Source organism: Artibeus jamaicensis, unplaced genomic scaffold (assembly GCF_021234435.1).
Source record: "Artibeus jamaicensis isolate MK-2021 breed Jamaican fruit bat unplaced genomic scaffold, CSHL_Jam_final contig_3126, whole genome shotgun sequence".
NCBI classification, from domain to species: Eukaryota; Metazoa; Chordata; class Mammalia; order Chiroptera; family Phyllostomidae; genus Artibeus; species Artibeus jamaicensis.
In genome coordinates, this window is record NW_026521723.1 from 10,413,771 (window position 1) to 10,427,868 (window position 14,098).

Consider the following 14,098-nt stretch of genomic DNA (forward strand, 5'->3'; position numbering starts at 1 on the left):
CAGGTTGACAAACGTTTTCTGAGTATTCCTACACAGCATCGGGTAGCTGTGTGGAGCTTTGGGAATGGTAGGATGAATGGGGCAAGGCCTCTGCCCTCGGAAATCTCATCTGGGATAGTTAAAGATGTCCACATTGGATGGTGGATCAATCAGAAGGGGAGCGGCCATGTGCTGAGTGTAAGGAATACCAGGGACAGTTTGCGTGATAAAGGAAGACCTAGGACAGCATTGGTTCTTGTTTCTGTTTTCTTTTGTTTTACTCCTCATCTGATGGTTAAAAAGAGAGAGAAAGAAACATGTATGATAGAGGGAAGCATCGATTGGTTACCCCCCCCCCCCACGTGCGGTGAATAAGGGATTGTACCTGCCCAGACCAGATCAGGGATATTACACGCCCAGACTGGGGGTCAAACCCATAACCGAGGTAGGAATCCTGACTGGGAACCGAACCCCACAACACTTTGGTTACAGGACAATGCTCCACCCAACTGAACCACACCTGCCGCCAGGGCTGGACAGCGTTCTTAACCCTGGCTTTCATCACCGTCATCTGCAGAGATTTGTAAAAGTCCAGATACCCAGACTCTATGCCCTGAGAAGTGCAATTAAATAGGCTTGAACAGGCACCACGGCATAATATTTTAGGCTCGACAGGCAACGCTACTTAAAATTACTGGTTTAAAACAACTTCTGGGGAGGGAGCCAATGAAGTATAAGATAGAATGATTTCCTGGAGATTCACTATTTTGAATCCACCAATATTTACTACTTGGATATTTTCTCAGTATCTCAAAATGTGTCAGTACCACAAAATGCACTACACAATGAGATATTCTTATATTACATAATTGATAAACGTTGGGCAAAAGATAGTATTTCATGGTAAATTAACAAAGTGGCAAGAACGAAGAAAAGAACACTAAACAATTTAAAGCAATATATGTGCACACCCAGTTTGGAAAAACGCTCCTACCAAATCACAGAATGTTCTCAAATGACACTCTTCGAACACACTCGGGTTTCCCGAGCGTTGATGGGGAGCGAGGGGGTGGGGGATTCGATCTGCTCTCTCCTTCTATCTATCCCGTATCCTTTCTTTGCTGCCAGACTTCTAGAACGAGTGGTCTGTGCCCACAGCCTCAGTTTCCTCCCCACCCACTTTCTCCTTGATACCAGCATTCTTGTGGCTCACACACCCTTCCATTCAAACCACAATTTTAAAGGGGCATAGTCGAATTTTTGGTCTCTTCAGCGCTCGTGCTCCTGGATTCCTTGGCATATTCTGATGCTATTAACCACTTTCCTCTCTTAAAACCCGGTCCTTCATGACTGCAACTACCCTGCCCTTTTCCCTGTTTGTCTCCTTCTCTGAAAGTCTGCCTGTCTCCTCAGGCACCTCAGTGTAGTGTTCGCCAAAGCCTCGGCTGCCCTTCTTTCTCTGCATGCCTTCTTTCACCATTCGCCCTCATCCCCAGAATTTCAACTAGGCCTCTACATAGTTGATTTATCCTTGTTTTACCACTTCAGTCCCAGTTTAACTCCCTCTGCCCTTCACACAGGCTGTGCGACTTGTCTGGAATATTCCTCTCCCCAACCCGTCTTGTTAGCTGTTTTCTGCTCATCTTCATCTTAAATATCACTTCCACAGGGAAGTCTTCCTCAGCCCTCAGGGAAGATTGGATACGTCAGCTATGCATTTCTAGGTCACCCTCTATTTCTTTTTATACATTTATGTACGAGTTAATAATTTGCAATGGTTTATTTAATAATTTGCAATGATTTATTTAATATATATCTTTCTTACCAGATTCAGAGCCCATGAGAGCAGAATCTGTCTGTCTCGTTCAAGTATCCCCAGCATGAAGCACAGTGTCTGACACATGGCAGACACTCCCATACTTATTAACTAACAGAACGATTGACCCACATTTAACTTTGACTTGTTTTTCATAAACAAAAATATCAACCCTACAGCTGCTACTTTTTTCCATTCCAATGCTTGCTGTATGTCAAGTGCATCCCATCTAAAGATCATAGATTTTCCCACGTATATTTGCCACATTTCTTTTCTCTGTTATTTTTGATGCTATGGAGAAGTTTCAAGCTCAGCTCATCCACTAAAAAGTTCAGTGATATCTTTAGTAATTTCTCAAACATTCCTGGGCTTTATTTTCCCGCGTATAAAATGAAAGGAGTAATTTGAGGGTTTCTAAACTCTGTCTTTTCTGAAAGCTCTATACCCCACAATAGTTTCATACATTTCTTTCCCTTCACAAATGAGGAAATTGCTGTCTAAAGAGAGCAGGCAATTTCTTAAAGGTAACACAGCTAGTAGTTAGAATTATATCTTATGACATAACTTTAAAGCCCACAAAGGCATATATAAGAATTGGGGAGTTGGGGAGAAGGAAATTGAGATTTCCTTGGGGAAGTGAAAAACACCCATTCAATGAACAAATGAAATGTAAAAAGCAAAAAGACATTTAATGATATAATACATTCAATCTCCATGTTCAAGAGACAGTATAACCAACCAAATCATATCAGTTGGTAAAAACAGATTGATATTAAAAATACATGGATTTGAAGAAAGTTCCACTTCCTTTATGGCAAAAAAAGTTTTCTCATATAACAACTATAAGTTCTGAACAAAATATAAAAACAACTCTCTAAAGGCACTGGAGAGTGGAAAAAGCAAGAAGACTCTTGAAGAGTGCCAGTCCTTGGAAGAAGGAAGGGATTCAAGATCGAAAGTGTGGGTCCCATTTTTTCCCCGTTTTTACCATTTTCAGTCTCAGCAAAGGCTGCAGTTGGAACCACCCTGAACAGCCAAAACTCCAATATAAAGCCCACAGTTTTCTGAAGAAAAACTTTGGTGCAACCAAAATTCTCTCTGAAAATTGAGAGAGATGGAGAGAAAGAGAAAGAGTTCCATATCCTGTGTAACCTCCAGCAACACCTCTGTGGCCGACCCCGCGCCACCCATGGGAGGGTACCCCTGAAGCCAGCTAGCAAAGGCCGAGGCACTGAGATGTAAGACACTGCCCAAGAGGAAGAGTTGGGCGTTTGAATCCAACCAAGCTAAATGTTTCCTGGGGAAAAAATCAACAAAGCAATATAACAAAATCCAGAGTTTCAATGATGCAATATTCATTACCCTAATAAAATCGTTCAATATACAGAGAACTGAGAAAATGTGTTTCATTCTTGGGAGAAAAAAACATTAAAGGGCAACTAACCTTAAGGTGACCCAGATGTTGGAATTACTAGACAAAGATTTTAAACGATACTCAGTGATATTTTACACACACACACACACACACACACACACGGAAAAGAGAAAAAGAAACTAATTAAAAAGAGGCAAACTTCTAAAATTTAAAATACAATATCTAAAATAAAACATTCCCTGGATGGACCTAACAGATGAGTGGAGGTGAGACATGAAATTGTTGGCAAGCTTGAAATATATCAATAGAAATTATCCAGTCGGAATGAAAGAGAAAAAAATAGATTAAAAATATAATAGCCACTGGGATGAAGTGGCAAAATTTCTTTAAACATATGTGTGATTTGAGTTCTAGAAGAAGAGAAACAACATTGGCAGAAATATATTTGAAGAAATAGTAATTGCAAGTTTCTCAAAGTTTTCTGAAAAGCATAAATGTACAGATTCAAGAATCTCAGTAATCCCACAGCAGGACAAGTGTGAAAATAACCTCACACAGACATATGCTGTATGCACAGAAACAAAGAGATGATCTTGAAAGCAGCCAGAGAAAACTGAGAAATTGTTTTCAGAGAAACAGCAATTTGTCTGCTGACTTCTCATCAAAAGTGGTAAAAGAATATTTTTAAGGTGCTAGAAAATAAGCCAACCCAGAATACCTAGAATTCTATATCCAGCAAAAATATGCTTCGAGAGTGAGGCATATTAAGCTAAAAGGAAACTAAAAGAACTCCTCACCTGTAGGCCTACACTAGTAAAAATGGTACAAGATATTATTTAGACTGAAGGGGAATAGTAACAGACAAACTCAGAAATTCAGGAATGAAGACCACGGAGATAGCAGCTGTGGTGGGCACAGTGTATGCACTCGGAATCTCCTCCAAGGAATGACTTTTTGCTGGTACTGCTATGGCCACTATCAGCACACAGCCTTCAGTTCTCAGCATCTTCAGAGATCAACTCAATTACTTTGCACAAAGTCAGACCCTTCTCAGGGCATTCCACATTCAACAACTGGTTGAGATGAAGGTACAAAGGCCCAGCCATGTTGATTCAACGTAGGACCTCTCTAAGGCCATTCTAACTCCACAGCTCCCCATGGGGATCAGGTGAGGGTTGAAATTGCATATTGACTTCCCTCTATGCAAACTTGCCTTCCTTTCAGGTGTTTCTTCCAACTGTCCTCCCTAATAAACATCCTCTACTCAAAACTCTCTCTCAGAGTCTGATCCCGGAAGAGCCTGCAACAGCATCAGCAACTCAAAGGAACCAATATTTTTAAATAAAATGGTTTGCTTCTAGCACTTCTCAGTGCTATTTATGGTACTTGTTTCTACTGCTATCCTTAAACACATATGAGATTTTGTTTTTAAGATTTTTTTCTAGTTTTTTTGGACAGATAAGGCATATACACTCTAGCTAAGAAAATTTCTAAATTGTTTGCTCAGTGTTCATGTATGAACAGCGTTTTTCCTGCAAATAATTAACTGATTGTGACTCTCACATGAGTTTCATGACAACATCCAAAGCTATTTCTTAACCACAGGTCATCTCCCTAATCTTAGGCAGAAATGATCAAATGTATGTCAGTGATAACAAGGAAGAAAAGTGTACCAGTTGTTACTAAATTTTTGTCACTGTGCAGATTGATTTCTCATAGACAGTATAAAACCAAAAAGCAACTGAGTTATTTTATTAACTAGCACCATTAACTGAAATACTCATGACCTTATTAGAGGGAAATTTACCTATTGTGGAGCTATCTCATCTCTTTATTTCTATTCTCAGCCTATTGGCATCCTTATACCTAACTTCTCATCTTCTCAATCTTAGAAGTTTTTCTCCTCTTTTTCAAGCTTAAAAACTCCCTTTCCTTCTCTTCTCAGATCTTGCTTTCTGTTATTGAGAGGACAGAGATAATAATCACTCTTAGGACACAAACACAAAAGTATTTCATGCCTATTCTACTATATTTGTTTCTATGAGGACTCTGTGGAATCCCCCAGTCCACTGATAGATTGTGTTATACTTCCAGGTACCTTTGGAATTTTCCTCCCTGCCCTCCTCTTTCCCTGTACTGAATTTAACATCTTCCTCTGCAAAGAAACCTCCCTTCTCAGCCACCAATATATTGCAGCAGAATCATGGGCTTTGTAAAATGGACATTAAAGGTAGGAGGACTCCTGACTCCTGCTGCAAAACAAATTTTTTAATCAAGTGTCACTCGCACTGAATGAGACACTGCTTCCACAATATTCTCTGAAAATATTGCTTTATTTTATTATTTTCCTGTTCACAAAACAATGGATGGCTCCTCAGTGCTTACTGTACATTATCTAAGTTCCACTGTTTAGCTGTCAAGGTCCCCTAAAATGCAGCCTTATTTCCAGTCACTGTATAACACACAATCTCCACTCCATCAGGTAAGGGTTCTTTCCCTCCCCAACCACCTTGCCTCTGCTCATGCTGCACATCCACGCCTGTCTACGGGTAGCTCTACCTCTCCCCATCAATCCAAAGCTCTCATTCAAGGCCCAGCTCAAGACCCATCTCCTCCATAAAGCCTTGGACAAGTCCATCCCACTGTAATTTCTCCTATCTTTGGATTTTTACTAGTTTCATAGACAATTTCAAGATGAACTGATTTTTTTAAATGTTCTCTTAAATTGTCATCATAGCTTGATTTTTGCCTAATTTAGCTTGCTAATAACTTTTTAGACACTATCCACAGACACACACATCTTCCAAATGACACTTCCAAAGTCATTTTTAACAATGACTTTCCATTAATTTATTAATTGCTTAAGCATGTGTGTTTAGAGAAAACACATCTAAAATTACTATATGTAAATTTGCAACTAATGCAAACTAGAAAAGGAAAATAGAACTGAAATTAATGAGAACAAACCCTTTTTTGTCCGCAATTGCTTTTGTAAAACACCACACGATTTCGCAATTGCTTTGAATCTCATGTTCCATCTTTTGCAAACCTGCTGAAACTACCTAACAGCCCGGTCTTGATTTTCTCTCACCATCTTATTACCGCCTGCCCCCTAGTGGAGCGTAATGATAAATGGTCAAAATTAGCCCAAAGAAGAAAAAAGTGGAGATTCCTTTTTAGTAATTTGTAATCTCAGCATCAGTGACTTTTATAAAGGCTAGAATCATATTCATTGTAATAGCAAAATATAATTTTAACTTAAGGAAAACATAGGCAATAATTGGCTAAAATAAAGAGGAAGAGATGTGGGGTGATGGGAACACAAAGGAGACCAGACACAAAATTGCCAGGTTGCTCTGCAGCGGACCGCTTACACGTTTTCATCTTTTCCCTCAGGTATTTTCTGAATAAACTTTGCTACCAACACCCACATGGCTTGAATTTATAAGCAAGTGAGTAAAGATGAAAGTAGATAGATTTTTGTAATGCTGTGTTTTACATCAAAGTCATTAGCTCCCTTGCTCCTTTGTGCATTTACCTTGTACGTTAGTCAAAGTGAGTTATTGATGTTTGACAGCATTAAAAACAAAGCAATACTAGTAATAAAGACGAATTCATGCCCCAGGTGGCTTGCTTCTCATTTACTCTAAACTATTTCATGGTAAATTTATCACGCCGCATCACTGCATGTAATTTGCTTTCCTGCATCTTTATTCCAAACCTTTTGATGACTTTCTAACTGTACAAGCCAACAGTAGTGTTTGATATATGTAGTGTCCCCTAGTTGTGTTTAGAAATAGTTTTAAAATTCCAGCCTTTAAACCATTAAAATTCAAACTTATCCATTATGTTTTAGTCTTTAAGGGGTGTGAAATATTCATGTATTTAATGTACAGTGGGCATCCAACACTATATTAGCTTCAGATGTATGACATGATGGTTTGGCATTTACACATCTCAAAATGTGTTCACCACAGTAAATGTAGTAACCGTCTATCACTATGCAAAGGTATCAAGCTATTTTTATATATATGTATATACTTATATATATGGTCATTTATATATATGGTCTTAATCTTGATTTTGTTTTTCCTTTACCCAAGTCAGTGCGACTTGACATCAATGGCTTCCCTGCTGAGTTGGGTCCTACACAGATTTCTGTACAAAGTTTCTCCAACAAAATCTCAACTATTGAAAACGTCAGATCACTTGATTTGTTATATGAGTAAATATTCCACTAAGTTTATAACCAATATTGGCTTAATTTTTTTCTAGTGGTTCTATCAATAGTGGTGCTTTCTAGTGAAAAGTATCATGCTAAATATTAAGGGAAGTTGCCTATTCGAATGTTTAGTGATGCATACAGAAGTACCCAGGTGTGACTCTGCCACGTACTCGTAATGGCAGGCAAATCATTTCGCCTCTCTAAGCCTCAGTCTCTACCTTCATAAAATGGAGAAATGTCTTTTGTGCCTATTTCACTGCAGATCAAAGGAGAAAAAGTGTGTGAAAAAACCTGCACAGAAAGGTACAGTAGCACAGTGTGGTTATTTTGTGTGTGCACACCAGTAAGATTATCATGTGGAAACAGGGTTGTTTTTTTTTTTTGCTGGAGGACAGGCTATGTTTTTAAGTCACCCATATGAGAAAAAAATACTCTTTCTTCTTTTAATGATCAAATTATAAAATTTAAAACCAGCTACACTGTTTCCTTGCAACTGCTCCCATTTACTAAAAGTGAAACCTGAAAAATCCCTCCCACATCAACTCCTACCAACCTTCTATAGTGAAACCAGGACACCCCCACACAGTTCCAAGTTCTCTTCAACACCTACGGGGACCTAGGTCTTGAAGAGTGTGTCCTCTAGCACAGAAAGTGTCTTTTTTTCTTTTCTTCCCTTTTTGTTGAATTTATTGGGGTGACACTAATCAACAAAAGTATGTAGGTTTCAGGGGCACAATCCTGCCACCCCAAGTCAAGTCTCTGTCCATCACCATTTACCCTCCTTATACCCTCCTCCACTTCCCCCTAAAAAATGTTTCTTACAGCCTACACATGTTGAAACTAAATACAGGCACACATCACAGATGCACCACCAATGAGTTATTATATTTTTTTATAACACCTGGTCATAGAAAGTGATAGAAAGCAATAAAAATTTCTAATTTATACTGTTAATAATACGGACCTAAATGAGTTGGGATTATTATTTAATTCTTTTGAAAGGGAAAAGAAGATAAAGATAACCCAAATGACTTGGATTGCTACTACAAAGTATTTAATTTATTCTGCCTTGTTCAAAAAAAGTGGGGAAGGGGGAAATAAGGAAGCAGGGAGTGAGGCAAATCATATAAATGAGTATACGTAGCTGGATACAAAGTAAAATAAGTATGGCAAAGAGGTAAAATAAGGTTAATAAAGTGAAACGAATCTGGGAGCAACCCCACCCCCCACATCTATGACTGTGTTTATCTTGTATTGTTCTGTAAGAAAGGCAAAGAAAGCTCAGGGAAAGCTGACACCAGCTCTCTCACCAGCCAGCCATTCTCCTGTCACTCCTCCGAAGACCATTCAAACTTACCAGCCACTAAGAAGACTGTCAGTATTGGCAGTAGCTGTAGGGCAGAAGTTCTCCCACAGCAGGGCATTTCTGTTCGCTTGTGTTCTGCCCTTCACTCAGTCCTTCTCCTCCACATACGTATGAAAGAAGCTGTGGACATGGTGAGGCTCTTTCTAGTCAGCTTCTCCGGGCTCAATCGTCTCAGCCCATCAGCAGCGGGACCCTCCTGTCCTCCTGGTCCCTTCCTTCAACCCTGGGCTTCAGACTGAGAAAACTCCTGGAACAGAAGAAACTCTTCTTCTCTGGAACTTGACACAGCAATAGATTTCCTGTGTGAAGCACTGAAGCAAGGACGGAGGAAGCAGATTGATTATCTTTCAGCTCATTGGTCCTTCTCTCACTTCTGCTCTACACATAAATTTTACAGTAAGGCATTGGACGTGCCCAAAATAAACGAATTTGTCTTAACTTGGATTAGAGAGCAAAGCAGACTATTTATCTATTTTTGACCCATCCCTTTAAACTTCCCAGGCATGATAACTTTGTAGAAATTTTCTCCAAGTCGAAGAAGTAGACAGCCTCAGTCATAAAGTTCGGAATAAAATTTTTCCTTAAAAAATGTTGCATGAAATTGCTGCCTATAATATTTACAAATCTAAGTTCTTCGTAAGTGTATTATTTTCTTATTGCTACTGTAACAAACTATCATCAACTGAGTGATCTAAAACAACAAACATGAATCTTATAGTTCTAGGCGTCAGATGTTCACAATGGACCCTATGGGACTAAAATCAGAGTGTGGGCAGGGCTATGTTCCTTCTGGACACATGGAGAGATTCTGTTCATTGACTTTTCCAGCTTCTAAAGGCCACCAGCGTTCCTAGGTTTGTAACTACATCATTCCCATCTCCTGTTCCCATGTCACATTCTCTGATTATAACCCTCCTACCTCCCTCTTATAAGGACCCTGTGATTATACCAGACCACCCACATAATCCGGGATAATCTCCCCATCTCAAAATCCTTAACTTTATCACATCTGCAAATTCTCTTTTCCCGTGTAAATTTGCTTATTCACAAGTTTCAGAGGTTAAGTCGCCGACTCTTGATGGGGTCTGGGGAGGCATTCCTCTATTACGATTTTGTAGTTATTTCCATTCATGTTCACTTTGAAGAACTACACTGACTGTTTGAACCAAATTACAAATAAACACCCATCTTTAGCTGTCACAGGGCTGTAATCAAGACTTACAAAAAAAAATCTCTGCCTTAATGTGCTAGTTCATGTGCACTTAGATTATGTTTGGAGGAAAGAAATTCTCTATGTACTAAGAATTTCTTATGCCAAGGCAAAACTCTCCAGGAAGGGGAAGAAAGCATTGCAAACAGGAAAAAGACTAAACAACATGCATTTTTTTCTTTGAAGTTAGCACTTTTATCTTTCCTCTTGCCAAACAGTAAGTAAACTATATATATTGCACCCCCTCCCCCCTTCATCTCCTCCAGCTTTGCTTTCAGTGAATCAATTGGATTCACACAGAGAAATCAGGTGCTGGAGGGCATGTGATACTTGAAGACATGAGCTATGTGACAACGGTGGACACAAAAATGACTTCCCTTCTGTCTAATATTGTACCAGATGTCAGGAAATCCATGATGAACTGTCACTTGAAATATAATGTTCTGGCTTCCACCACATTGATGTTAAGGTTGATAGTAGTTAAGACCATGAGTTTTAGTAACAGATAGACCTAAGTCTCTGCTGGGCAGTTACTACTCTGATGATACCAGGCAAGTTTCTTACTCAAGTCAATAACCTGTTTTTTTCCATTTATATTGTACTTACATGAGTGTTTTCTTATGTCATCAAAATTTCTTGCTGATCACCTATTTTAATGCCAGTTCAGTGGCAGCCAGAACTAATGCACAGAAAGGCTGCATGACCTGCTTAATGTCTCAAAGGGACTCCGTGACACAGCTGAAAGTAAAACTCACATTTCATGTTTGCCAGCCCTGTGTTTTTTCCACTCAACTCCTCTCATCTGAAATTTCAGGCAACTCCCCATGTAGTCATCTCAGGTCAGACCACAGTCTGCAATCAGCAGTTTAAGAATCACATGAATGGTATCAAAAAACATAGAATTTCTAAGTAGATTAGGCAGGATGCAACTTCTTCTCCACCTCCTTTATCGCCTCCGCCCCACCGCCAACCTCTCAGCTCCCACCTTGACTTCCCGAGGAGGCACGTGTTTGGAAGAACAATGAAAGGACTGAGCATTTGTTAGCATAACCAGCCAGCAAGACATGCCACGGAAGTCAACATAATAAAAGAGAGGGTTGCTTGTCTAGTACATGCACATCTCTGAAATAACTGAAGGGCCCATATTTTTCTTGTCTGTGTCCCTTGGGCACCAGACCCAAGAAGCAGAGCAGGAAAGCAGATGAGACCAGGAAGATGGTACAGCTCATACCAAAAATCCCAGACTTTTACCCCATCAGTCTTTCCTGCTCTCTGCAAATACTGCCAATTAAGAATCAGTGCACACAAAAGAGTAACAACACAAAGTGACTTCAGTTAACGCTGTGGTGGCCAAAACAAAACGACTTGGTAAGTTTTGGTGATCTTTAGTGAATTAGAGCTGTTTTAAGACATAATGCCCCCAGATGCACATAGTTGATTTAATAAAAAATTATCTGTCTGTGAATGTCTTTGAAGTACACTTTTTTTTTGTTTTTCAGTTAGATGTATTTCTTTGTCTCCGATGCCAGATTCAGACCCAGCCACACCTCAAACTAGTTAGAAGACATCACTCTCTCGCCGTCGGCACACTTCCGCTTTATGTGGAAGCTTGTATGGATCTCGAACACTCACGGCACAGACACTAAGCGCCTGCTATGACTGACCCCTTGTCCTCTAGTGCATGCTCGTTCACCTCCGAATCTGAGTCCTGACTGGAGAGAACTCAAGGACTTACCTGCCTCTGATGCCTTAGCTCAACTTTCTGGATGTGTATCTTTGCATAAATGGGCTAGCACCTGCGTGCCTTGTCATTTGTACTTTCTGTAAACTCTCCGAAGTGTGTGGCCTTCCACAGTGTGCACACACGTGCATACCCACACAAAGACACTACTGAACGCTTGTCCCAAGTCCCTCAATCTACCCCACCCCGCTGTTGCCCAAGTACTAATGTAACAGTTTCAAAGGGGTGAAAGAAAAATGCCCAACACTGTGAAGAATTTCAAGGAACTCACACTCTGTTCTTTATTTTACTCCCCTCTCTGCCCTCATAGCACAGTGATTACAGATGCGAGGATATTGATTTGCCTCGGAGACACCATTGTTCAATGGCTGCAAAAAACGGCCGCTCCGCTGGCCAGGTCCTCTTTTCCTGTTCTCCAGTTCACTTCTCTGCAACCTTCGCAGACCTGAGCTCTGAGTACAACTCATCTGAAATCCTGGATCTCCTTCCATGTACAGTCACTAAATGTGCTAAGTGAGTAACTTAAAAGAGCCCCACAAAATTAATAGATCTACTTTTACATTCCACTGTATTACTGATAGTCACCCTGAACATTTTCACTTTCCAAGTACAGTTGATGTTATGTCATAATTCTCCTTTAAAAGTGAGACAAAACATATACTAGATGAGAGTTAATCATTATTTTTCAAAATAAATTCACAGACTGGGCAAAGAGAACAAGTTAGAAATCGATGTTTGAAAGTAAAATATGTGCAATATCAAATAAAAAGTAAAACCAGGGCAAAGAAATTAGTAGCCACATATTATTTTATCAAATATCAGTGTTAGACCTCAGTGGTCACATCCATAGTAAATAGTCAAGGTCAAGCCCTTAGCTTAACACCCAGGCTCCGTTCTAAGCACTTTAATAATGTGGCCTCATTCAATATATAAAGTAAATATCCTTGTTATTCCTGTTTTTTTCAGTTTAGAAGTTAAGTGAATTGTCCAATCATGCTGCTAATTAAGTGATGAAGAAAGGATTTAAGCCCAAGAAATCTCACTCCAAAGTCTGTTTCTTAGTTATGTGGCTAATTGCTTTACCAGGTAGTATTTTTATTCTGTCTTGTCTCCAGTGTATCTGACACATTCCTGACCCTTCCTAAATCTAGTCATCTACTCATTCACTCTTTCTTCCAGTTGGAGACTCTTATAATCTCATAGTTTGTCTGTTTTGAAGAGAGAGAAAGGCAAAGAGAAAGAGAAAAAGAAACTGCTTCTCCAATCATATTCGCCATAAGCGCGTTCTCTGCTGCCCCCTGGAGATAATTTGGTTAAACCAAAGTTAATGTCATAAATTCGTTTAGCAAATTCAGCCACAGCTGCACTTTGACAACTTGATCGCAAAGTATGCTGACATGCCAAACATTGCACATTTACTTATATCTTTTGGAAACTAGTTAAACAAAGCAAATGGCTTCCTGATGGATAGTATAGATCTTACAACCTGAAGAAATATTACTGAAAAGAAGAATAATGAATCTTCTGAGATCCCAAGAGGGCTTAATAGAAATAGTAAAGAGCTAAATGGGTGGATGGATGGATAGGTGGACAAATGGGTGGATTAATGAATGGAAGACAGATTCAATGTCTCATTTCAGAGCAATCTGAAGTCAATGGCCATAGGTTGGGTACCCTGGGAAGCAAACCTTGAAACAGAGTTTAGTGTGAAGAATGGTTATTAAGGAGTAACCTTGGATCATTTCTTATAGAACTGAAGAGACAGAAACCAGTGTGGGCAGTGGGAGATGTCAAACTCGCAGGTAAGCCCACAACAGGCTCAGCTAACCCAGTGGGGAAATCTGAGAGTTTGAACCCTTTGGAGGTGTCCTCTGCTGAGCTGAAATGCCATATCTTAATATTCCTAAAACTACCAGTCACTAGATATAGCTCGTGGAAGGAGCATGACCTTGGATGAGGCTATCCGTAAGTAATTCTAAACTGCCAACAACATTGGAACAATCAAGTCCTTCATTGAACGGAGTCAGGTGGCACCTCACAGCATCTGCTACGTGGATAACCCCCCTCCTGGGGACCATCCACATTACACCTTCTTCCCACATCCCCCTACCCCACCCCACCCCAAAGAGAAACTGACATGGAGAAGGGAGGAACACTAGCAAGAGAAGAACATTTTTCCATGGCATTAGAAGGGAGAAGGACATCTGGGAGGCCCATCCAGCATTTCCTCTCCCTCCAAACTTATGACCAGCCTCTCAGTTAGTATCTGAGCCTCCTCATTACCCTTCCAGAGCATCCCAACCGCGCCTGTAAATCTTTGGTGGTGATTTTTTTCAACTTCAGTAATAAATAGCCATTCTCTCCTCCCTCCCCTCCCACACACGCT

General features: G+C 40.0%; 1 protein-coding gene across 1 annotated transcript in view; it reads right to left on the reverse strand.

Annotated features, from left to right (window-relative positions):
- LOC119043034 (cell surface glycoprotein CD200 receptor 1-like) overlaps positions 1-9,087 on the reverse strand; it is a 36,735-nt gene extending 27,648 nt beyond the window's left edge. Inside the window, 1 exon segment of the mRNA XM_037136907.2 lies at positions 8,753-9,087. Coding sequence (XP_036992802.2) covers positions 8,753-8,819 — 67 coding nt within the window. The 5' untranslated portion in view covers positions 8,820-9,087.
- Between the last annotated feature and the right edge of the window lie 5,011 nt (positions 9,088-14,098).